At 44.8% G+C, this 26,996-nt stretch overlaps 1 protein-coding gene and 1 pseudogene across 1 annotated transcript; one reads left to right on the forward strand and one right to left on the reverse strand.

The window, feature by feature from the left end:
- LOC140522625 (uncharacterized) overlaps positions 1-3,351 on the reverse strand; it is a 21,564-nt pseudogene extending 18,213 nt beyond the window's left edge.
- Positions 2,945-26,218, forward strand: LOC140525206 (uncharacterized). Its single transcript, XM_072640364.1, is given in 8 exon segments — positions 2,945-4,258; positions 4,261-4,309; positions 8,264-8,313; positions 8,316-8,362; positions 10,463-10,589; positions 11,172-11,228; positions 17,116-18,863; positions 24,663-26,218. Coding segments are annotated over 7 exon segments (2,196 nt in total). The 5' UTR covers positions 2,945-3,948; the 3' UTR covers positions 18,672-18,863; positions 24,663-26,218.
- The last annotated feature ends 778 nt before the right edge of the window (positions 26,219-26,996 follow it).

Consider the following 26,996-nt stretch of genomic DNA (forward strand, 5'->3'; position numbering starts at 1 on the left):
AGCCTCAAATCCTCCCCAACCTCAACCTTGGATTACTGCACCATCCACTGCCATTGTTTCTAGTCATCTGCTGCTGAATAAAGCTGGAAAAAATCATGAAACTGTGCTGACTGGGCCCATTACAAATTTATGTTACATAATCTCAGCTGAGCCTTCATGGCAACAAATCAATACCTTTACATCTCCCTAAATTATTCAACGTCCACCTCAGCTGCTCTTCCAAACCTTCTCATCTCTCCACAACCCCCCAAGGCTCCCTCTCTTTCCCCTTCTCAGCTAAGAATCTTGCTTCATATTTCACTAAAAATCTGAGGTCATCCACCCAGAGCCCCCTCTTCTCATACCACTCAGATGCCTTCTACCACCTCTCCTCTTCTCCCACAGAGACGGGTTCCTTCCCTTGCCAAGGCCAACCTGTTTCGGTACGCAGGGATCCCACTGCTTTTTGTCTTCTCCAGCAGATGCCCCTGCCTTCACCACTCTTCACTTCTCTTCAATCTCTCCGTCTGTCGGTTGCTTCCTCCATCCATTCTGATCCACTATAGTTCTCTCTCTCCTCCGTTTCATGACTAATCACTTTGAGCAGGCCATCTGCAATACCTACCTCCATTTCCTTTCCTCTCACTCTTCTCTTTTAACCTATCCAGTCTGGCTTCAGTTCTCATCATTCAAAATGAACTGCTCTCTCCTAGCTGCCAAATCCAGTGGCCTTTTCTCAATCCTCATTTGCCTAATCACACTTTCCTCCTTGATACTCTGTTCTGTCTAAGTTTTTTGAACACCACTCTCTCCTGGTTCTCTTCATACCTATCAGATCACTCTTACTCTGTCTGCTTTGCTGATCTTCATCCAGTTCTGTGGGAGTCTCCAGGGATCTGTCCTGGGCCCTCTTCTCCTCTCCCTCTATACTAGTTCATTTGGTGATCTCATCTGATCCCATGGCTTTAAGTACCATTTACTTATCCTACTCTAACCTCTCTGATGACCTCCAGTCATCATGAACTGGATGTCCCACAGACATCTCAAATGTAACATGCTCCAAACTGAACTCATTATCTTTTAGAGGCAGCTAATGGTGCAGTAGATAGAGCACCGGGTCCTGGAGTCAGAAAGAACTAAGTCAAATCTGGCCTCAGAATCTTACCAGTTGTGTGACCCTAGGCAAGTCATTTCATTTCTTTCTGCCTCAGTTTCTATAACTATAAAATGGGGATAATAATAGCATTTACCTCACATGGTGGTTGTGAGGCTCAAAAGAAATATTTATGAAGTGTTTAGTACAGTACCTGATCCATAACAGGTGTGTTGTCTTCCCTTTCTTTCCCCTAAATCCTCCATTCTTTATAACTACCCTATTACAGTTGAGGGTACCACCATCATCCCAAGGGCCCTGCCTTGAAACCTTGGTGTCATCCTAGACTCTTCATTATTTCTCATTCCCCATCCCTTTCCCCACCATGTCTGAGCTGTTGCCAAGGCCTGTCCATTTCACCTCTGCTGCATCTCTTGTCCATTTCACTTCTGCAGTATATCTTGTCCATTCCATCTCCGCAGCATCTCTTGTCCATTTCATGTCTGCAGCATCTCATCCATTTCACCTCTGCAGCATCTCTTGTCCATTTCATCTCTGCAGCATCTCTTGTCCATTTCATGTCTGCAGCATCTCATCCATTTCACATCTGCAGTATCTCTTGTCCATTTCACCTCTGCAGCATCTCTTGTTCATTTCATCTTTGCAGCATCTCTTGTCCATTACAACCCTGCTGCATTTCTTGTCCATTTCACCTCTGCAGCATCTCTTGTCCATTTCACCTGTGTACCATCTCCCCAATAAGCCATGTGCACTGCTTCTACCCTATGGCAGGCCCTCAGCACCTCATGCCTGGAACACTGTAGTAGCCTTCCGGTGGATTGGCCTGCCTCAGGTCTCTCCACTTTCCAGTCCACCCCACCATGTCAAACCCCCTCTCCCCATTCAATTAACTCCAGTGGCTCCCTAATACCTCCAAGATCAAATCAAATATAAAATCCTCTTTTCGGTTTTTAAAGTCCTTTGTGACCTGGCTCCTTCTTAGATTTTGACTCCCTTCCATATAGTCTGCACTTTTGTGGCATTGGCTTCCTTGTTCCTTGAGGGCAGAAACTGTCTTTTGCCTCTTTTTGTATCCCCACTGCTCAGCACAGCACTGGGCACATAATAGACACTTAAATATTTATTGAATCATTCTCTCAAATATAGAAACACACAACATATAGGGCCTGCCCAAGCCCTACACAAGCACACAGGCATAAATAAACACAAGGCATCTCCTTGACACACAGAGATACTTCTTCCCTGATATACAGACACACATATACATGAGTTCTTCTGACACACATGATAGCTAACATTCAGATAACACATTTAAAATTCCCCAAGTGCTTTACATATATTATCTCATTTGATTACAGCAATATTCTTCTTCTTTTGAGCACGCTTCAGGCCCTTCTCAGATACAAATCAAGGCCACAACATCAGGCTCTTCTCCCAAAGGGTCCTTTTCTGATGCATTCTCTGACTCACATGCCTTTTGTACACACACACACACATACACACTTTCCCCCTCCCTTCCCCTTTTCTCCCTTCTTTCCTCTTTCCCTCCACCCCTTCCTTTCTCCATCACCTCCCCTTCTCTCTCTCCCTCTCATCTCAAAATACTGGTTTTAAATAAGTGAAGGAAATGACACATTTCAGTTAGAGGTTAATGCAAATAAACATGTAATTTTCTCCCCATCCAAGTGCACAGAAACCATAAAGTGAATCCTTGATCTAGGTAAATTCCTATATTTTACAGATGAGGAAACTGAGGTTCAGGAAGGTTAAGTGACCTGGGATCACAGGTTCGAGTACTTAATCAGGGGTCCTTAACTTAGTTGTTATTTTTTTTTAATACTTGGACAATAATTTCAGCATAACTGGAGGCCTTCGTAATTTTATATGATGCATTTAAAAACACAACCCTGAGAAGAATGTGTCCACAGGCTGCACCAGATGCTCCAGGGGTCCAGGACAAAAACTGGGGTTAAGCCCAATTCCAATTCTGGAGCCGGAAGGGGCCTCGGGGGTCACCGGGTCAACTCCCTCATTTACAGAAGAGGAAACTGAGGCCCAGGGAGGCGAAGGGGGTAGCCCCAGGTCACACCCCTGCATGCAAGGGTCCCCTCTTCCTCGCTCTCAGCCACTCCAACGCGAGACAGGGGAGGTGGTCCGGGTAGCGCGCACATTTTGCTTTTTCCTCCCCAAGCCCTCACTAAAAGCGCCTGCGCAGACACAGCTCCGTCCTGGGCCAACTCTCCAGAGCCTTCATACATGCCCTGGCTGCAGGTAGATCACCTTGCACCTGCGCAGACGGAAGTCCGCAGCAGCCAAGACCCAAGTTATCCTCATACAACCCTTAACTCCTCCCCGCGCCTGCGCGGAAAGAGCCAGCGCCCTCCCAGAGCGAGGCTCCCACGAACCATAACACTAGCCAGTCGGCAGACTCCGCCTCTGGCCCGCCGCCCCACCATCATCACCATCAGCCTCCACGCCAAAAAACAAAAACAAAAAAAAACCCTCCCCAGATACTGCAGCAGGACCGCCCTGACGGAACGCTACCAGCTGCCTCCGTCCGACAGAGCCACGGAGTCCCCCTGGAGCTAGGCAGCCAACAGCGGTCCATGCTAGAGATGGCGGTACGCCTGCGCGGGCATATCCGCCCCGCCCCAGCCTTCTCCTATGGGTACTGCAGGGAGCCTCGGAGTTCGAGAACTACAACTCCCAGAAAGCCTCGGACCCCCGCTCTTCCGCTTTACCGCTAGCGGCCTTTTCCCTGAAGTCCAGGCGGTGGAGGGGGCGCATCTGTCAGGAGGCGTGGCTAAGGGGCGGGGCCTCGTGCCCCAGGACCCGCCTCCTGGTAGAGGGGGTCAATGGAGAAAGCCCCTGAGCCTGGAACTCTAATTCTACTTCGAATGATCTGCGTCATCTATAAAATGGGGACAACGGCAGGTGCTTCAAAAGACTGTTATTGTAAAGCGCTTCACAGACCATCGCTGTTGTCTAAAGTGAGATGCGCATTCTGGAGTTCGAGGCTGGCGGGGTCACCAGTTGCTATGGAAACGGCCGTTAAGCGGAAGGGGGTGGAAAAGGAGCCAATGGCGATTGGTCTGCGGGAAGCGCAGACTTCTAGGAATTGTAGTCTTCGCATGGCCTTGGCGCAGGCGCACTGCCCTTCCTCCCGTCCCATTTCCGGAGGAGGCAGCGGCGGTGGAGAGGAGGCGGCTCCCAGGTGTTCGGGCCCGCCCGGGGCTCTTTAGCAGGTATTCGCTGACCCCGCCCCTGACCCTGAGCCCGAGCCGAGCCCTCCCGCGCGCCCCTCCCTCCCGCAGTCCGTAACGGTGCGGGCGACGCACGGCCATGGCGGACAAGAAGCTGCGGCCGCCCGAGCCGCCGGCCCCTCCTCCCATCGTGCTCATCCCCAAGGCGGCCTCCAACCCCCCTCTGTTCTTCGACTCCGCTGTCCCCCCGCGGCCCCCCATCTTCGTCATTGAGCCCCCGTCCCGCCCCTTCCTCTTCTGCCCCCAGCCCCAGTCCTGCCAGCCCGCCACCACCTGCGTGCCCCGGGCGCAGCAGCCCCTCTTAATCCGGGCCGAGCTCCCCGCGCATCCCCGGGCCCTTCCCACCACCTCCCCCCGGCTGCAGACCTGGCCCTCCATCGTGCTGGCTGAGAACCCGCCCCGGCCCCCCATCGTGATCTCGGGCGGGTCCCCGCCCCAGCCGCCCGGCACCGTGCCCCCCGACCCTCTGGCCAAGCTTCCCATGGTGGTGGGCTCCGACCCGGTCATCAAGCCCACCGTCTTCGATGAGCAGCAGCCCCCTCCCAACCTGCCTGCCATCGTGGGTGTCCTGCCCTCCAAGGCCCCGTTACGTCTGCCCAGCCCCGGGAGCAGTCCGGAGCCTCCTCCTTCCCCCGCCCCCGATGACTCGGAGTCCCCCGGGAGCCCTGAGGCTGTCACCACCCCGGAGGCCCCCGTGGAGTCCCGTCCGCACCCTCGGGCCCTCCTCAAGGCTGGGATCCAGCGAGAGCCCCCTCCCCGCCCACTGGCCATGGTCCCACCTGGGAGCCAGCGGGAGTCCCCTCTCTGCTTACAGGCCATCCTTACTGGGGACGGCCAGGATCCCTCTCCACGCCCGCCCGCCATTGGTAGCTTAAGGGCTAGCTCCCAGCCCCCTCCTCGAGCCAAACCACCAACCTTGAGATCCCTCCTCAAGCGCCCCAGCCAAGACTCTAAGACCTTAGCTGCCATCGCAGCTCGGCCCTACTGGATCGCTGTTCTGACCCCACCCCGTGCTCCCCCTGTCCCCAGGTCGGAGCCTATTACTTACCCCTCTATCATCAAGGCTGAGGATCCTCCTCATACTCCTTCCATCGTCAAGACTGAGACCCAACAACCTCACCCCCCTTTTCTCAAGGCTGAACCCCATCCTCCCACCCCATCCACGGCCAGTTCAGACCTTCCTTCTCCCCCCACCTTCGTTATCGTTCAGCCTTCATGTCCCATCCCCCCCATCATCAGGTTTGAGGCCCCCATCCTAAAGCCTGGCCCTCCTCTCGACATCACGGCTCAGCCTCCTCCTCCTGACTCTTCCATCACCAGGGCTGAGCCTTCTCCTCCTAACTCCATTAGCTCTCATCTTTCTCCTGATTTCTCCATCATCATCTCTGAGCCTCCTCCTCCTGACTCCTCCCTCATAAGCTCTAAGCCTCCTTCTGACTCCTCCATCATCAGCTCTGAGCCTCTTTCTGACTCCTCCATCATCATCTCTGAGCCACCTTCTGACTCCTCTATCATCTCTGAGCCTCCTCCTGACTCCTCCATCATCAGCTCAGAGCCTCCTCCTGACTCCTCCATCATCAGCTCAGAGCCTCCTCCTGACTCCTCCATCATCAGCTCTGAGCCTCTTTCTGACTCCTCCATCATCAGCTCAGAGTCTCCTCCTGACTCCTCCATCATTAGCTCAGAGCCTCCTCCTGACTCCTCCATCATCAGCTCTGAGCCTCTTCCTGACTCCTCCATCACTAGTGCTGAGCTTCCTTCTGACTCCTCCATCAGCAGCTCTAAGCCCCCTTAACACTATTAATTTTGAACTCCTTCCTTATCCCTCTCCCTCCCTTTCATCATCTCTGAGCCCCCTTCTCACCCCTCCATCATTAGCTCTGAGCCCCCTTCTCACTCTTCCCTCATTAGCTCTGAGCCCCCTATTCCTCCCCAGCCATCATTAGCTCTGAGCTCCCTTCTCACCCTTCCCTCATGAGCTCTGAGCCCCCTATTCCTCCCCAGCCATCATTAGCTCTGAGCCCCCTTCTCACTCTTCCCTCATTAGCTCTGAGCCCCCTATTCCTCCCCAACCATCATTGGCTCTGAGCCCCCTTCTCACCCTTTCCTCATTAGCTCTGAGCCCCCTATTCCTCCCCAGCCATCATTAGCTCTGAGCCCCCTTCTCACTCTTCCCTCATTAGCTCTGAGCCCCCTATTCCTCCCCAACCATCATTGGCTCTGAGCCCCCTTCTCACCCTTTCCTCATTAGCTCTGAGCCCCCTATTCCTCCTCAATCATCATTAGCTCTGAGCCCCCTATTCCTCCCCAACCATCACTGGCTCTGAGCCCCCTTCTCACCCCTCCATCATTAGCTCTGAGCCCCCTATTCCTCCCCAACCATCATTGGCTCTGAGCCCCCTTCTCACCCTTCCCTCATTAGCTCTGAGCCCCCTATTCCTCCCCAACCATCATTGCCTCTGAACTCCCCTCTCACTCCTCCATCATCAATCAGCTCAGCCTCTTCCTCATTAGCTTTGAGCCCCATCATCATCCCCTTTGTTTCTCCTGTACTAAGCTCTGAGTCTGTGGACCCTGGTTCTCTCCTGCTTTGGGTCCCATCCTCTCTTTATCCTTCTCTAGCTCAGAACTCCTTCCACACCTCTCACCATCAATTTATGTGCTCTTTACTCCCTTCAGCTTTGAGCCAGTCCTCAGGACCCTTGAGAATCCCTTAGCTTTGAGCTTTGTTTGCGTCTTCCCAGCTCCAAATTCAGATTTTCCAGCCTTCTTACACACAAACTGCCCCTTATCTAGCTCTGAGCTTCATGTGCCCCCTCATCAGATTAACCTTTCCAGCCCCAGTTCCCACACCCTAATTCTTCCCTTTCAACATTACCCTGTTCTCCAAGTGTCTTTTGCTCCTATCCTTGCCTGGCCCTGCTCTGCCTGGGCAGAGACATGGAAGGTCAGTATTGTCTTGTGCAAAGGAGGTAAAGGAGGCATTAAAAGGTTTATAAACTTGCTTAAAATTTTTTTATAACTTTCTGAGATTGGTACTCTTTTTATTTTATGCGTTAAAAAACAGGGAAAGGATCCTATGGCTTCCCTGACTACCAGGATCCAGAAAACCTTAAACACCCCTACTTTAGGGAGTACCTGTTCTGGACACACCTAGATCTGTCTGCTCCCTGTCTTGGTTCTGAAATAAAAGACATGATAGTTTCAGTAGGGCTTGTAGGACCAAAGAAAGGCTGAAAGCTGAGCATGTCAGTGAGCGGATGATAAACAGAGAAGAGACTGAAGAGGGTGGAGAGGGTAATGGCAGCAACAGTGTCCTGGAAATTCCATCCCCTCCCCACTGGTTCATGCATGCACACATACATACCGCTGTGTGTGTAGCAGTTAATTTGATTCTTTGTCTTCCTTGACCCTCCCCTGGTTCCCTTGGGAATTCAAAGTTACTGCAGCTTCTCTGGCAAAGGACCAAATGTTTGCCAGAAATCACTATTTAACTGACATTTCAATCACTCCAATTTCTGTCATGGACACCATTATGTTCATATATTTTTCTTGGAAGGAGGTTCAGTTTGAAGTTCAGCAAATAAGTGTAGTTTTGGAACTTTTGCTTCCTAATTTAGCTCAGGTCCTTGTTCATGTCTCCAGCATCTAACAGACTCTTCAGTGTCTGTTTAATCTTTCCAGGCTGAGGAAGGAGAGAGAATGAGAAGGAAGGCAGTGTTCATGTATTTCTGTGGACATAAGTATTTCTGTTGGCTGTATCTTCCAGAGTTTCTGTTTATGCTGTAGAATGGGACTCACCTCTCCATAGTCTTAGGTCTTGACAGTCTCTGAAGGGTGTTGGGTTGTGGGACTCGGGCTGCTGGGTGCCTCATCTTGACTCTGATGTATGCCTTAAAATGTACAGGTATTGAACTGGAGTGGACAAGACTCACTTCCTGGTGGTGACATACATTCAGATCCCCAAGTGAAGGTCCCAGTTAGAGAGATGATAACACTTAACAAGGTAATGGCTGCTCTTGAGCCTTGGGAGGGAGAAGAGAAAATGGACATCTGGGGTCGGGGTGCTCTGGAGGGGTGGGGCAAGAGTGCTGGCTTCTGAAATCAGTGAGTGAGATTGAGTCCCCCCAGAATGTTCCCTTATATATTGTATTTTAAAATAATAGCTAACATTTATATTGTGCTTGCCATGTGCCAGGCCAACCCTGAAAGGTAGGTGCTATTATGATCCCCATTTTACAGGTGAGGAAACTGAGGCAGAAGTGAAGTGACTTACTTAGGGTACAAGAGCTACTAAGTGTCTGAGGCTGAATTTGAACTCGAGCCCCAGTGCTTTCTCCACTGTGCCATTGACATTACTACTTATACTTGTGTAGCACTTTATAATTATAACTTTCATATGAATTATCTTATTTACTATTTGCTAGATAATTTCTTAATTATGTGAAAGATGAGAAGATGTGGAAGGTTTCAGGAATAGAGGAGCCTAGATTTAAACTTAGAAAGGACTTTGGAGAGTATATTATCTGGCTGTGTATTTTATAGATGAGTTAACAAGTCTAGAGTGTTTTAAGTGGTTTGCTCAAAGTCACAAAAATAGTGTGATTTGAACCCAGTTCTTCTACCTCCAAACCCCTTACTTTTACTCTGTTTTTGTTGTGCTGATTCTGAGCTTGTGGGATGGGAGGCCAAGTAAATGGCTAGGGTATGGATTTAAATTTGGAGTGGTCCCTTTCGCCCGTAGTGTTTGTGCCATGCAGGTACTAAGGCACAGGGGGAAGTGGCCTGGGTTCAGGCTCCAGCTGTGCCACCTTTTGCCTACATGGCATTGGGCACAACCTCTCTGGGCCTCAGTTTCCAAGTTTGTAAAAAAAAATGAGGCATTTGTGCTAGATGAGCTTTATGGTCTCTCTCCACTCTAAATCTGTCAGAGGCCATCATGCTGTCCAGGTCCTCGTCACCACTATTGACTACCTTCCTGCCCACGTTCTTGTTTTTCTGTGTCTCTGGCCCTTGGCTCAGTCTTTGCCATGCTGTTTTCATCATCATCGCTGACTTCAGTATATTAATGACTCCTTCTCCTCACAGTCTGTCTAGTTCCTCCGTTCTAACCTCTCTTTCTACTTACATCACACTCACACCTCACCACCACCCCAAACCACTCTGCTTTTAAGACCCTGACATTGGAAATATCCTTTCCTGACCACATTCTTGTCTTTCCACCTCTCCCCTCCCCGATGCCCACCATGCTTGTCCTTTGCCCTCATCATGATCTTGCCTCTCCAGCTTCCTCTCTTCTCTCAGTCTCCCCTGCTTTTTTTTCTGGATTCCAGTTTACTTGGTATTGGCCACACAAATCCTGTCCAATGCACGACATAGAGACATGGTTATTTTCTGTTTGCCCTTTGTGAAGAATGGCTCCTCCCTGTGAGGATGGGGAGTGGGGAGGGAGAGACTCCAGACCCACAAAGGAAACAAAATAGAAATTTGGAAATGTTTTAAAATTTAAAAAAATTCTTAAGAAAGAATTTTTATGCTTGCTAAGCTGACTTGAAGGCTCTAGGCAAATCGTTTATTTGACTTCTCAGTACCCCATGTAAATTCCTTGCAGGGTTCTTGACCTGGGATCCATGAATTTTTAAAAAATTGTTTGATAACTATTTCTATATAATTAGTTTCCATTGTAATCTGAAGCGCTTTATTTTATGTATATAGCTGTATCATTCTGAGGAGTCCATTGGCTGGATCAGCCTGCCAAAGAGGTCTAGGACGCACAAAGGTTGAGCCCCTATTTACAACTGGAATGTGCTGCACTGTCAAAAGGGACTGGGGGAGGATGAGGAAGGGGTTCTTGGTCAGAGACAGGTCATCCTATGGATGTCCTTCCCACCTTTCAGGTTCTGTGAGTCTGTACTGGGCGGTTCCAGGTGATTCTGGGAACTTGAGCCTGAAAGCCAGCCTCTCCTTACTTGGAGTCCCAAGAATGGTGTGGTGGGGCAGGTTCCCATCACTCAGAGGGAGCCAGGACTGGATCACTTGTGTCTGTTATGACCTGATTCTTGGTACAGTGACTCCGGAGTGAATACAAGTGACTTTGGTGTTTTAGAAATCAGTGACATTCAAGGATGTGACCGTGGATTTCACTGAGGATGAATGGAGACAGTTGAACCCTACGCAGAGACAGCTGTACAGGGACGTGATGCTAGAGAACTACAGAAACCTCATTTTTCTAGGTAAGCTCTTGTGACTGTCTCCCATTTTTGACTTCTCAACCTTCTCTGTTATCAAACAGCCTGGGATACTCCAAGATGTTTAGCTGAGCTTTGGATCATGTGTGTGGAGGGGGAGACCTGATAATCCTCTTTTCTTTTGGATACTAGGGGATTCTTCCCTTTATGCCCTGGTGAAAAGTTGTTTTATGAATAAAATTAGAGAAGGGTAAATTCATAATGTAGTTCTTGAGGCTGGACCTTCTCTGTCATTTGCAAATGTCCTGATGTTGTGGAATTTTTCTTGGTTCCCACTGTTTCTCTGAGAAGATTCTATATTCTTACTCAGGAGATGAATAAGTGAACTTCCCAGCTCTGACCCTATTTGTGACTTGTTCCCCCACAGTTTCTGGAAACACAATACCGAACACCCAAGGGGTCTTTCTACACTCTTGTTTGCCTTCCTAACATGACCTCTATTCCTTAATGAAAAGTGTAGGACCGAATTCCGAGATGCCTTTGACTGAAGCATGAGCAAACATCTTCTATTTCTTTCTCCACGAGTAGAGCTTTCAGTTTTCAAACCTCTTGTGATCTCTCGTTTAGAGGGAGGAGAAGAGCCATGGACAGTGGAGAGAGAAATCCCAGGAAGCATCTGGGCAGGTAAGAAAGTGATGACGTTGAGTAATTGCAAACAAAAACTTGGGTGGCCATTTGGGAAATGGGCTGATCTAAGTTCTGACTGACTTGGGTCCTTGGCTCAGAAGCAGAGGTTTCTCTTCTCTCTCCAACTAACCTTTGCCCCTTTGCTTTGGGTCAGTGATTGGGCCTCTCTGGCATCCTTAGTAGCTCCCGCATAGGCTGATTCCCTTGTTTCCTGTGCTTAGGGCAACCTTTTTTCTTCCTTGCCTCAGCTTTTCTTCCAAGTGCCAGCCAGTTTCTCATCGTTTTACTGCCAGATTTACAAACATGTTCCCTCTATCCACTGTTTCCACTTTCTCAAATGACGTAATATTATTAAAGTGCTTAGAACAGTTCCTGACACATAGCTGGTGCTTGAGAAGCGCTTGTTCCCTCCTTTGACCCCTGTTCTCTTCTCAGAGCCCTCCAGATGGACTTCTGCTCCAGCACAATCCTTAAGCTGCTCTTGAGGGTCATTACCACCTTCAGGCTAAATCCAAGGGTCTTCTTCAGCGTCTTTGCTTCGTTTCCTGGTGTTGGACGTTACAACGTTATGACTTTTCAAAAAACTGATTTTTGTTTATATCTTTTGATTTTTTATTGCCTGGGTTTCTCCAGTTCCCTCCTTCCCACTCTCAGATAACTATCTCTCACAAAAAAGAATACTTTTTAAAAGAAAAAACTTTTTCAGAATAAAATCGAGCAGTATTTTTGAGGACCTATAAGACAAAGCATCATCTAAATTGTCTGGCTGCCCCTGAGAGTTCTGTCCTGTGCGCTCTACTTTTTCAAAAGCTCATGTATTCATAACATTTTCTTGTTTTCTATGCTCATGATTCCCTAGCCAAATATCCATTCCTGACCACTCATCTGCTTTCCAGGTCAGACTTTTACTGACTTTCTGGAAATCTCTATTTAGAACCCTAGAGTTAGGAGTGTACTGGAAAAGGATGCCTTTCTTTAACATACTCAGCAAGGGATCATCCAGAGCACTCCACAAAGTGGGAATGCCATACTTTCCCCCCTTGTCTTCTCTGTACTTTTCCCTCTACCTCCATCTTCTTCATCCATTTCTCTTTTAAACACTTTTAATTGGTAGTAAATTTGCCTTTGTATTGGACCTCACACTTCCTCCCAGCATCTTTGTCTCAAACCTAATCTCTGATGTTCTTTCAAATGCTTGAGGACCGCTGTGAGGTCTTCTCAGGCCCAACATCCCTGAGACCTTCAAATGAGAAGTGAAGAATGAAAAACATTTACTAAAGTGCTTACTATGTGCTAGGCACTGGGGATACAGTTTGCAAAATCTCATTCATAATAATAACTGTCATTTCTGTGGTAGCTACTGTGTAACTGCGCTGTGTTAAGGACGTTACAAATGTTATCTTATTTGACCTTTACAGTAACTCTGGGAGGTAGGTACTGTTCTTTCTCCCATTTTATAAATGAGGAAACAGAGGCAGATAAATGTTAAGATAGTTAAGACAGTTTACCAAAAATCAATTAGTGGGCCTGTTTTCCCACAGCTCCTCTGGGATTTTTAGGACATTAATATGACCTGGGACACTTGGATCTCAGAGAAGTCCATGGTTAGATTTCCAGAGATCTGTGAATTTAGATCAGAAAAAAAATCACCTCTTTATTTGTCCTAATCTCTAGTTGAAATTCACTGTTTCCTTCAGTTTATTTAAAAACATTAAAAGGGGTACCTAGACTTCACCAGACTGCCAGGACAGGGTCTATGGGGTCATAGACCAAAAGGTGAAATGTCTGTTACAGTCTTTCCCAGTTGGATTTCAGCCCATCCTTTCTGCCCCCTGACTTCATCCCAACAGCCCTTCAGGCTGGTGTGGCTCCTACCACCCTGCTTTTACACAGGTGGCCCCCAATTCCTGGTGTATATCGCCTTCTCCTCTTTGCCCCATGGGATCTCCAGCTGCCTTCAGAACATCACTCAGGCACCTCCTTCTGCAATTCTTCTTTTGGGAGGTCTCCTCTATCCCCAGTCACGGGGCCTTGTCTTTGTCTCCATTTTTGATTTGCTTTTAGATGCTGAGGTTATTTCCCCAGATGGAATTCTGTCCTCCTTGAGAATAGAATCTTCAGTATCTAATCCAGGCACTTAATGAATTCCTATTGAATGAATGATTTTAGCACTAAGCCCAGTCTTCTCCCCTCCTCCATCCAGTGTCATATTCCTGCCAACATAGTGACTGTAATTCCTTCATGCCAGCAACCACCACTAATTTCAGTCACAAGCCATCATGACCATTCCTTCAAGCTTTTCAACTCATTTAATCGTCAAGAGCCTAAACTTTGTCATTTCACTTTCTGACCACAACCTCCCAACCTTTCCGATTTTCCATTTCATTAATTCCCACTAAACCTGCTCTTCACATTCATTAAGCCCTGCAGTCCCTTGACTCATTCTTATTCCTTAGGTCTTTATCTCCAGACGGGCATCATTTTCCTTTGCATCTTGCTTTGACCCTCTCCATTTGGGTCCTTTTAAAGACAGCTAGCCGCTGCCCTAGATCCTTTCCTTCTCCTAGCCACTGCCCTCCCACCCTCAGTCTTTGAAGTGTTTCAGCTTGTTAAACCTCAAGTCTGGATAAACCCTGACTTTTCTAGTTATTTTCTTTTTGCTTTTTGCTGTTCTCAGCCTGCTAAGGGTCACTGGAGGATTCACAAAGTTGAGCTGATTTCACACATTTGATATAGAACCTTATATTGAAACCTTATTTTTGCTTACCAGGGGTGGGGAACCTGTGGTCTTGAGGCCACATGTGGCCCATTAGGTCCTTGGGTACAGCCTTTTGACTGAGTCCAGATTTTACAGAACAAATCCTTTTATTAAGGGGATTTATTCTGTGAAGTTTGGATTCAGTCAAACAGCTGCACTTGAGGACCTAGAGGGCCACATGTGGCCTCGAGGCTACAGGTTCCCCACCCTTGGAACCTACCAAATCTTTCTGCTTATTTTTGTTGACTTCTTTTCATTCGCATTCCCCGCAGTGATTTTTCTAAGCCTTTTCTCTCTTTAAACCTCAGAAGACACCCTTTGAAATTAAAGCAGATGACCTTATCTGCTTCCCAGAGACCTGTACCTTCTGACAGTAACTACCTCAGCTTGCCTTCTTCATTTCTCAGCTTTTGATAGCCTCTTCTATTTTTCCTTATCTTTTGTTTTTTAAAAAAATTAATATGCCTTTATTTTATTGTAGTTTATGCAGTGTTAAGTGGCTATTTGCAGTCTTTAAAACAATGCAGTGAAAAGAAGTCTTAATTTTAGACTTCTATTGAGTTGTACTGAGGAACAGCTGGATGGTTACATAATGTTCTCTCTTATTTTCTGATCTGAACATCTAAGGTATAGCTTAAAAGGCCTTAAGAATATCCTTTATCAGATTTGAGGAGGGAAAGATCATTTTCATTTTCAGGAATCGAGGAAGGCCTCATAAAGGAGATGGCACCTGAGTTGGACCTGGAAAGAAGAATAATATTGCAACAATATAGAGGTAGAGAGTTCCAAGGCTGAAGGCATGAGCTGGGCTAAAGCCAGAGTGAGTGGGGATCATGAGGAAGAACAGAAAGGGCTATGTCCTTTTTTTTTGTCATTAGTTTACTTCATTAAGTAATGAATAAGGAAAAAAAAGTATATTCTTTATCACTGGACTGTAAAAATAATTAGAATACTGAATTTCTTACTAAGTGATTTCTACAAATAAAAACATTTAAAATAATTTTAAATGCATTCCTTCAAAGATAATTTAGTATATATTGTTAATAGGTTGACTTATGCTTAAGAATAAAGTATATGAATTTTATGAAACCATTATGGTAAATTAACTTGGTCATATAGTATATAGGGCTAATATCAAATATTAAGAAAAAAATTCCACCATCCTTATTTTTTGCAAATATATCCATGTAATCCTTCTACATAATAAATGAAAAAAACAAAGGAAACTTCTCTCAAGGTCACATATACAGAGTTTTCAGTCCTTCTAAAGCATTTAATCTCTACAGCTAATTTATAAATAGTATGTATTCCAACAAAATCAAAATAAGCCATTTACAAACTCTTTAAACAAAAACCTCTAACAGACTAAGGATAGTCAAGTATTAATACAGTTATTCAGAAAATTATGGCTGTTCCTTAAAGAGTACAAGTTCAAACCTGTCAATAGTAGAGATAATTCTTTTGTATTCATTTATACATAATTCTTTATAATTTCTTTGTTCAAGCATAACATATGAAAACAGTTTTTCCACAAATAAAAAGTGTGGAAATGATTTAGAAATAAGGAGTCTATTTTTTTTAAGTAATTAATTATATTCCTTTATATTTTGGAAACAGGTTTTTGTTGGATAGAATCCTTTTTCACTATGTTGCTTTTGTATGCACTTAAATGAACTCAGTCTGTTGTTTATCATCTTAAGAGTTCACCAAAACATAAATCTGGCCATTAAGGTAGTAAAAAAAATGATAAGTAACAAGCAAATTTGCACCATCTTTCTTTCTGTCACCTGCTAGAATATCTGCATTCATGATAGTTGTAGGTTCATGAAGTCCTGGTTTATTCATCACTGGCCTACTCATATACCAAGAGTGGTATATTGAGACCCAGTACTATATACTGAGACCATATAATAACTCACAATACTACAAAGAGCAACATGATACAGAAGAAAGTGTGGATGAGATATTCTGGAAGTTCAGGAGGATTGAATATATTTCAGCACTAGAATCCAATGCTAGAATGTACCAGATAACAAAGAAGATGAGCTTGGTAATGAGCAAGAGCACCAGCATGTAGCAGAAAGCAGCAAATATGACCGTTGGCATTCAGGGGAGAGAGGAAAACAGTGGTGGCTGAAGTGACTGAGGCAAAGGCTGATGCCCTTTACCTTCTGCCCTATAAATCTTTGCTTAAATTCATCACTCATGACTCCATCCCTTCCAGCCTTGTTCCTGAAATCATCCTACCTCTTCTCTCTCAAAAGCCTTCAATCTTTCTTTTTCCATTGGTTCTTTCAGAAATATGCTCAATTCTCTCTAATTCTAAAAAAACCTGTCCTTGGTGCTTCTACTCGGTCCCTCTAATGAACTATCTCCAAGTACACCAACAGCTTCCTAATTGTTCCTTGGCATGCTTTCCCAATATTCCTACCTCTCTACTCCTTTTCTGCCTCTTTCACTCTTTCCTCTATTTGTTCCTGACTCCTTAAGGTGTGTATTAAATTATGGAATCAGTTGAATTTTTCCATAAATGTACTTTTTTTGTTTCAGAAGTGAGACATTTGTCCATTTCCAGTCTGGCAATTCTGTCCCCTGTGATTTGTCAGAGATTACCAGCAGTGGTTCCTCAGTCACATCCATAGGTTCTTTCATTCCCTGTAGTGGTATTTCTTTGCACCTGGATACTTGACCTAATTTACAAGGGTTTTATGTCCCTTATTTCCTCTTCCTCACCAACTTTGAGCTTCAGTTTCCTGTTAATATTTTAGAGGCAGTGCCATGTAATAGAGCACTAGAATAGGAGTGAGAAGAATGGGGCTCCATGTCTAGCTTTTCTTTGTCAGTGATTCTTGGTCAAATCATTCCCCTATTCTGGGTCTCGGTTTCTTATAAAATGTAACGGTTAAAAACTTTCCTTCATTTATTACTAGTTTGTGAGGAGAAAGATGAGGCAACATGACTGTCTATATGAAACTAGAATTTGAAGTACCATGTAAATCTAGGATTTTATTGGTTTTTTTTCCCTATCCTTTCCAGTTTGAAGAGGATTCTCCTTGATAGAGACTACAGAATTTTTCTTTCTTTCAGAAGAATAAACAGTACATATGTTACATTTTTTTCTTCCAGATTGGGAGACTAATCTTGAAGCCAAGGAATTAGCTCCAAAGCTAGGCATGCCTGTAGAAGAGCTGTCCCTGCAAAGTCTCACAAGGATTAGTCCCCAGGGCCGTAGGTCAGGAGATGCCTGGGAATACAGTGTCAAGTTTGAGGAACAGCAGGACAGCCAAGAGAATGATTCTGTACAAGTAACAGTCACCCAAAGGAAAGTTCCTAATAATCTGAGAGGTCATGAATGTAATAAATTTGGAAGAAGCTTCAATCTTGGGTCAATCCTTGTTCCACCACAGAAAATTCCTATGAAAAAGAGTCTGCGTAAATATAGTACATATGGAAGAAGCCTCAGACAGTATTGCAGCCTGATCAAATGTAGTAGAATCTCTTCAGAATCTTGTAAGGGTAATGAATCAGACAAAGCCTTCTGTTACTATTCAGACTTTGATCAATATCATAGAATACATGCTGGGAAAAAAGCTTATAAATATAATGAAAGTGGAAAGACTTTTAGCCAAAACACACACATTACTCAGAATCAGGGAATTAATCCTGGACTAAAGTCCCATAAACATAATGAACCTGATCAGGTCTTCATCCACAACTCATCCATCACTAAGCATCTGAAAGTCCATTTTGGAGAGAAACCTTATAAATGCAATGACTGTGGGAAAATCTTTGGCTACATTTCATCACTTATTAATCATCAGAGAATACATACTGAAGAGAAACCCTATGCATGTAATTCATGTGGAAAGTCTTTCAGAGACAGGTCATACCTTACTCAACATCAGAGAATTCACACTGGAGAGAAACCCTATAAGTGTAATGAATGTGGAAAAGTTTTTATCCGAGGTACACATCTTACGCGACACCAGAGAATTCACACTGGAGAGAAACCTTATCATTGTAATGAATGTGGAAAAGCCTTCAACCAGAGCACACACCTTATTCAGCATCAGAGAATTCATACTGGGGAGAAACCCTACAAGTGTAATGTATGTGGAAAAGCCTTCAGCCAGAGCACATATGTCATTCAACATCAGAGACGTCATACTGGAGAATACCCCCATAAGTGTGATGAATGTGGGAAAGCCTTCAGCCAAAGATCATCTCTTATTGAGCATCAGAGAATCCATACTGGAGAGAAACCCTGTATATGTAATGAATGTGGACGAGCTTTTAGAAGTTACCCATCTCTTACAAAACATCAAAGAATTCATACTGGAGAGAAACCCTATTTGTGTAATGAATGTGGGAAAGCCTTCAGCCGAAGTGCTTACCTTACCCAACATCAAAGAATTCATACTGGGGAGAAGCCCTTTAATTGTATTGAATGTGGGAAAAGTTTCATCCGGAGTGCACACCTTATTGAACACAAAAGAATTCATACTGGAGAGAAACCCTATGAATGCAGTGAATGTGGAAAAGCCTTCAGCAATCGCTCATCTGTTACCAAACATCAAAAAATTCACACTCAAACAAAATGCTATGAATGCAGTGAGTGTGGGAACACCTTTATTAAAAAATCATTACTTCTTCAACATCAGAAAATCCATATTGGAAAGTAACTATAAATATAAGGACTATGAGAAAGCTTCAGCCACATCAACTATTGGCTATATATATTCATGAGAGAATTTGTACTGGTGGAAATCACTATCAATGAAATTAATATTGGACAGCCTTGAGATGCAGATATCATTTTAGACTTCACACAAGAGAGTAATCGTGGGATTCGAAAGATTCTTGATCTTGTTGATGTGGGTACTTTTTCTTCCTGATGTAGATGATAATCTCTCCCTATCTTAGTAGACAGTTTGTATGATGGAAAGAACTTTGTGTATATAGTCAGGATTTTGTTCAATCGTTTTCAGTCATGTCCAACTCCTCATGACCCCATTGGGGGTTTTCTGGGCAAATAGTCAGAATATATGGGTTCAAATCCAGTTCTGCTATTTTCTGCTTTCATAATCTTCAGCAAATCCCTTTCTCTCTCTGGCTATCAGTTTTCCCACATGACAGAGTCAGACTAGATGAACTCTAAGGTCCTTTGAAGGTCTAAATTCTCTGATCCTATGAGTTGACATGGCCAAAACCAAATTGTTACCTGATAACCTTCTGGTGGTGAACCTCCTTATGCTTGAGTAGGCTGATCCTTGGATTGCAGACCCAGCTTGGATCACATACATTGATCCCATACTCAGAGGAATTGCAACTTAGTAGGATCTGCCAGAGCTTGTGTTCCACTGGCATACCTGTCTAGAATCACCTCCACATCATGCTGAGTCATCAGAGTAGGATGTTTACAGATTGATGCAAGTATTATTAACCCCAGTGTATTGGGGAGAGCGGGTGGAAGTGGAATGGTGGTAATACTCTGGGAAAAACTTCACTCATTTTTTTTTACTTGGTAAGAATGTTTTGAGTTGTCAGGTCTCCCTCCATAATGCCTGAGGCTTCTGTCTCCACACGTAGTGCTGCTACTCTTTTTCAGGCTTTTATCACCCCTTGCTTGCACTATTATAATGACTGACTTTCTGGTCTTCCGTGTCTTCCCTCTCCCTCTGTATTTGGTTGCCAAGATCATTTCCCCAGAAGCTCAAGAAGCTTCACTATCTCCCCATTACAAGATGAAACACAAATTATCTTTAAGGTCCTCCATGGTATGATTCAAACCTACCTCTGTAGCTTTATGTCAGTGCTTATATACTCTTCATTGTATTCCTTTGCACACTTCAGGTTCCCCACCTCTGGCAGCCACATGAGACTATCCAAACTTCTCTCTAAACTTGCATTTCTTTCTCCTCATATACTTTTTTGTTTCCTGTACCACAGATGTACTATTTTCCCAGCTTCCTTAAAGATAGCTCAGGTGCCATCTCCCCTGGAAAACCTTTCTTGATCTTCCCAACTGAAAGTGCCTTCTTCTTTCTTAGGCTCTCTAGAGTACTTTATCCTTGGCTTTACCCATATTCATATCTTATTATCCTTCCCTTTCCCCATCCCTAGGAGAATATAAGTTTTATGAGTATGGGGACTTTCAGATTTTCCCCCCCTACTCTCTAGCACCTCATGCCTCACATAATGCCCTGCACATAGATGCTTAATCTAGTTGAATTGACTCTTGGACATTTAAAAAATGGCCATATCCCATTTTGCTTCCCTTTTCTTGTAATATATGTTGTGTCCATTATTATAGTAATTTCATCGTTGAGGTACTTACAACCTTACAACTGAACCATCTGGGAGAGAGTATTGTCCTTGGAAGGAAACATCAGAGGAACGCAGATGTTGCTGAGGACATTCAGATCATTGGTCTTTATTAATCAGTTCAGGGGTCTGTGTGCAGACAGAGAAAACAATACATCAAAATATCCACGTAGGTGCCTCCTCTAGCTGTGGTGCACTGATGGGTTCGAACTTGGGATGTAAGATTTTGCCATAGAAGTTAGTATCAGGTGTTAGCATGAGTTGCCCTTCATTATACCAAGTAGTGCAGTTACTCCATTCACCTGTAAGAGTGACCCTGGTCAAACCCTCGTGATAGACTGCTTGAGGTGGATGGCATTGGCTTTTCAGGATCTTAGATCATAAGCCCATTCCCTCCATTTTACAGATGAGGAAACAATCCAGAGGGGAGGCTGACGTGGCATAATTGGCAGATGTAGGACAAGGATCATCCTAGTATCAGATGATAGCTGATATCTATATGGTGCTTTAAGGTTGTACATTGTTCTCATACCAGTGTTCTCTCCTCACACCTGGGAGGTACAGAGTTCACTTATTCTGTCCATTTTACAGATGAGGAAACTAAGACTTAAGAGAGGAGAAGCAGCTTCTCTAAGATGACACAGCTATGAAATGTCAGAGGTGAGACTTGAAAAACTGGTCTTCTGCCTTTAAAACCAGTGCTCATCTCTTGACTTCCAGTGCAGACCTCTTCTTCAGCATCCTGACTCTCCTACCCCATCACATCTGTTCAGTGTTCATTCTTCTAGGCTGTTCTTGGTTCCCACCAAGTTCACAAAGGTGAGTGTTTATGTACAGGCCCATAGAAGCAGGCCCACTCTTAACACTGCTGTGAAAGAAATAGGGAACAGTCTTCATTCGTTTCCTGAGGCCCTACCATATTCAACTCATTGTGCATAGTGAGTGAGGTGCTGTGGACAAGACAAAGACTTTGCCACAGTCCCTACCTTCATATAACATTCATTCTGGTATGAGAGACAACACGCCACAGCTTGTCCTGTGGAGACACAAAATACTGTAGGAATTTCTGAAGATGAGGTCACTTTCATTTGGAGAGCTTGGGAAGTCTGTGGGGGAGAAGGGAGGATTTTTGTTAGGTCTCGAAGACTCTAAATTGGAATTTGCCAAGCAAGAACAAGGGAAGACGTTCTAGTTGAAGGCATAGTGACTGAAAGCACAGTTGGTGGGAAAGAACTCAGCAACTTCAGAGAGGGCAAGGGACATGTTGGGGAGGAGTGAGAGAACGAGAAGTGTGGGTGATCCTGAGTGCCGGGCTTATGTGGACGGACTTCTGCAGAGACAGTGTAGTGCAGGAAACCTCTGTTTAGATTGCAGCTTCAGAAGTACTAGCTAGCATTTATAGAGTGCCATCATGGACCAGGTACAGGGTGATGCACTTTACAGGTATCTCACCTGGCCCTTACAACAAGCCCAGGAGGTGCAATGATCATACCTATTTTACTGATGAGGATACTGAGGCAAAGAGGTGAAGTGACTTGCCAGTGGTCACAGCAGATAAGTGTTTGAGGCAAGATTCAAATTCAGGTCTCCTTGACTCCCAGACCAGCACTTTTTCCATTGCATCACCTAGATGGGCCTTAGTTTTCCCTTTCACAGAGTGGAAGTAATTATGACTACCTCTTTTGCAAAGTTATGAAAAAAATGCTCTCTGGATCTTAAGGTGCTGTAAAAATGTGAGTTATTTTGTAGACATGAAGAGAGCAGTGGGGATGAGCCACTACTTCCTCTTAAAATTTGTAACAGAAAAGCAGATATGATATGGTATAATGGGCACTCACCAGTTATGTGGCTGTAGGAAAATCTCTTAACCTTTCTGATCCTCAGGCTAATCTCTGACTTATCCACTATGGCAGAGAGAGGTCATCATCTACCTTGAAGGAAGACATTCCCAAACTTGACACAATGACAGATCCTTGACATATTGAGGATCGTTTCAATTGACAGGTACTTATTAAGCACCTACTATGTGCCAGGAACTGTGCTAGGTGTGGAGGATGTAAGTACAATAAGTGAAATGATCCCTGGACAATGGGGAACCACTGAAATGAGAATTAACTTGACTAGAGGTGTGTGTTAGGAAGATAATGGGCAGTCAGTGAAGGATGTTTGGAGAAACAAGACAGGAAAATCAATTAGGAGTCTAATTAATTAAGACAATATGATAGCTAGAAGTTGTGGGGATGGAGATATATGGAAGGAGTTGAAATCTCAGAGCTTTGGCCTGGACCAAAGTCCTCTCAGCTGCCTGACTTCATGTGGCAGTGTAGAAACATGTTCTGGGATGAGTAGGAAAAACAGACCTATGCCAGCATCTCCAATGTCTGACCATTAGAAGAGTGAGAAAAGCAGCCAGGCCTATCTGCTCTTAAGGGTGAGCCAGGCACTCATCTGCTGTGAGAGTTTTATTTATCTCAACCCTTACTTCCACTTGTTAGACTTTTAGGTTGGAGCAAAGACTGTCTCTCCCTATTTTCTTCAACAAACCGATCAGAAATTTACAAAGTCGCCCAGTCACAGACTGTCCCTTTCCCTTTGTCAGCCAGCGTTCCTCACCTTCAGTAGGAAGTATTTCTGCAGTCTTGTTTCTTCAGTGTTCTGTGTCCTGCTGGATAGTGGTGTTAACAAAACTCTCACTATGCAGAGGCTTAGTTAGGACACAATCCCTGCTCTTAAGGAGCTTGTCAATTAGTAGGGGGATCAGGCCAGGATCTGTGTTGCCTGGTAGAGGCATTAGGTTTAAACTGAAGTGCCATGTGAGTTCTGAGTGGGGGAGCCCTCGTGAATCATCAGGGAGAGCCTCCTGGATGAGGAGGAGACATTGGAGTTGGATGTGAACGGAAGGGGATAAAATCAGCTGGTGCGGCATAAATGGTAGCAAAGGCACCTGAGTCTGAGAGGGCAGTGTGTGTTGAGGAGGCAAGACTGGCACAAAGAGTACATGGGAGCTGGTAGGGAGAGCTAGGGCGTAGAAGGAGGTGAGACTGGAGAGGGCGGCCCTGGGAGCAGGGGGAAGGTGGGTATATGGGCAGGGGACCCTGGTTACCTGTAAAGAAGATGAGTTGGAACTTGGCCTAGGTGATAGGAGCCCCATGGAAAACTTTGGAGCAGAGTAATTACCCTGCCCTGATGAAAATAGAATGCCCTAGCTGAGTTCCCAAGGCTTAGGAAGGAAAACTTAGCTAATGATGATGAGTCTATGGATCCGTTAGAAGGACAGACCTCTTTAGTCTCCAGCATGAACTGTGTTACCAGGTACTTTCTGCTAGGTAGAGCAGTAGTTACAGCTCTGAACCTAGAGTCAGGAAGACCTGTGTTCAGATCCAGCCCCAGACACTAGCTTTGTGATCCTGGGCAAGTTGCTCAACCTATGTTTGCCTCAGTTTCTTCATCTGTAAAATGGGGATAATAATAGACCCTCCCCAGAAGGTCTTTAACAAAGTCACAGCAATTAACTAATGACATGACCAATGACATGAATTTATGAGGAATCAAATATCCCTGGCCACCAAAGCCAGAAGATGCCAATCCTCAAACCACCTCTCTTGTTTTCTTGTTTGAGCCCAGAAGTGCCCTTTCCCGCTTGACTCTGGATCTCCCCTTCCAAAGGCCTCGCTTCTTGCCAGGTCAGGTCAGCAGCAGCATTTGTGACAAGGGTTCCTGTTACTTCTCTGACATCCCTCTCTATCTGTACAGAGCAATATCTCTGCCTTCATTGGGACTGAGAGTGGTTGCACCAAGTCCTTTGCCTTCCTCGGGTAACTAATGATGGCATAAAAAGTCATTGTACTCCATGAAACTCAGATTTAGGGCCTTCTGATTATGAAATGTAGCTACAGCTGACCTAAAGTTCCGGAATGTTTTTTGCCTTCAACCCACAGGTCCTTATCTGTGTGTAAAGCCTGCTTCACACATAGCTCTGGCCTTGCAACATGCTCGTGGTGTTGGGAGAAGCCTCTTTTCTCCTTCTTTGTTTCTTTTTGGGGTAGCAGTCCTGGGTAATTAGAAGGACCTGGCCTCCATGCTCCAGGGAAAGGCACCAGGAAGGGAGAGTAGGGTGTGCTTTTAAACCCCTTCTGATCTGGAGGGAGAAGAGGCAAACAGTAATAAGATGCTGTGTGTCTACATGGAATTGGGGACAATGACTCACCTGGGAAGTGCAAAGAGGAGGGGTGAGAGCTGAGGCTGTGGACTTGATGTGCAAAAGGTGGCTTAATAATGAAAAGAGCCACTCTGGCTCCAAGATGCGTTGGTGAGTTCTCAGTGTACTCAGCATGTTCTTCCCATTACAGGCCAGTTACTAGAGAGCTGGTCCCCTAGGAGGGGCATGACCATCATCTTCTGGAGCCTGAGGAGAACATCGAAACTGTAGAGGACAGTACATGCGTGGGGTTGGCAGTGAAGGGACCACTGTTCTGGAAGGTGAGAGGAGCTTTGATGAGTGGTTTGCAGAGGATAGAAAGAGAGCAAGAGATGAGCTGACCGCCTTCTGGGAGCTCAGGAGAGCTGCAGAAAGTATGTCTGGTGATGAAGCACCTGAAGCTTGATGTGAACCAGAAAGAACTGCAGGAGAGGAGGCATGGAGAACAGGCATGGCAGCAGCAACCACGCACCTGCTGAGAGCATCAAGAGGGGAGGGGCTGTGTGTGGAAGAGCAAACACGTTTTGTTTCCATTTTATTTTATTTTTCAATTAACAGGCATTTTTTTCTTTCCCTCCCTGCTCCCTTCCCCCACCATTTAAAAGGAAAACAAAATCTTTATAACAGATATATTTGTCAGACAAGGCAGATTCCCAGTATCCATGTTCAAAAATGTCTCATTCTGCGTATTAATCCATCACCTGTTTTTCTGGAGGTGGGTAGCATAGATCATCCTAGTTCCTCTGGAATCATGGTTGGTCATTGCATTAATCAGAGATCTTGAATCTTCCAGAACTGTTTGTCTTTACAGTGTTGTTATTATAGGAATTGTTTGAGGACCATACTCCTACAACCCTTGCTCCTAGTTGATACGAGGAAGTCCTGTAAGTCATTAAGACTTAATGGATTCATGGGGTAATGGTAGTTCATTGGTGGGTATTTTTTCCTATGGGCTTGGATATTAGTTCTTTGGGTATCTAGTAACTTGTAAATAAGATTGTTCATGTTATGAGACTTGTAGTTCATTGGCGAATATTCTTTCCTATTGGCTTGGATGAGTTCTATAGGTTTCCAGTAACTTGCAAATAAAATTTGTTATAAGACTTGTGAACCTGTGTACTTGTAAGGGGATCTGGTGATTACCCTCTTAGTGATGTCATACTGAAATTCCCAAATCATTGAAAGGCAGTAAGCAAGAGAATTTAGAGGCCTCCTTTGGATCAGGAGCATGCCTTTGACAGTATTTATCACATTTATTATCAGTTTCCTTTCCAGAGACACTTGGGTGCACTGAGTATGGCTTCTTCATACTGTTATTTTTCCTTCTCAGGCACACCAGATATCCCTAAATTTCTAGAAATGCTATCAATTCTTTCTTCAACCCCCCTCCCAAAATGTTGTCAATTAATTTTCCCATCTCTAAAATGGAGCTTAAAATTTTGATAGCCAACCAAAGTGACTGATCTGTGTCCATGATCTAGATTCAGTAGGACCTATGGGCTATGGGTCTTAAGGGATACAAACATTTTTCCAAATTCAAACCAGATGAGCTACTCTTTAAAAAATCTGAACAAATGCCAAATAAGAATGAACATTTCTGTTTGAAGTAGAACTGAAGAGGCTTATACATGAAACTGTAAATCTCTCACTTTCGCTTTCAAGTTTGCTCTCTCTTTTAAGTGTATAATAAATTCAGTATAGGACTTGCAAGCGGTCTTCTTTGTGTTTCTTTCTGGCCTTCCTTCTCACTTCTGTGTGTTAAAAAAAATTGCTTCAAAGACTTTTTCTTTGGCAACTTATCTCTATTTCCCTTCTTCCCACTTTGCTCCCCTCACCCCATCCCCAACTTAAAAAGAAAAAAAAAGCAGAACAAAACCCTTGTAACATATGCATAATTAAGGAAAAAAATTCCAACGTTGGCCATTTTTGAAAATCTGTAACTTGTGTCCCTTGGTTCCATCACCTCTCCAAATTAGCTGTTAGGCTATGAGGCAAACTTGTCCTGCTGCCCAAGAGTAAGACTTTACATTTATCCCTACTGAACTGAATCTTCTTAGACTCATACGCAGTGCTCTAGCCAAAACCTCTTCTCCTCTCCACTCCTCCTCAATCCCAGTAAGTACATTCTGCTGAATATTTTAGAAGCTGGGATAAACACTCCATTTGGTTAGCCTTCCCAACTTGGAGCATATCTCCAGTGAGAGCAATATCTTTTGACATATCCCTTTACTTAGAAAGCCTTAGTTACTAAAAGATTAGAGAAACAGGCTGGACAGACTGATTGCCTCCTTGGCTTTTAAACATTCATTCCTTGAACTCAACAAAAGCTTCAGGAAAAAGCTTTCGAAAACACCACCTTCTAGGTGGTGAGGCGGATGATGAACCAATGAAGGGGACTTACGAGAGTTTGGACAGTTGGGAAGAGAACCAGGAAAGAGCGGTGCTCTGGAAGGGAGGAGATGTTCCTAAAACATCAAAAGAAAAA

This window comes from Notamacropus eugenii, chromosome 2, assembly GCF_028372415.1.
Source record: "Notamacropus eugenii isolate mMacEug1 chromosome 2, mMacEug1.pri_v2, whole genome shotgun sequence".
Classification (NCBI taxonomy): domain Eukaryota; kingdom Metazoa; phylum Chordata; class Mammalia; order Diprotodontia; family Macropodidae; genus Notamacropus; species Notamacropus eugenii.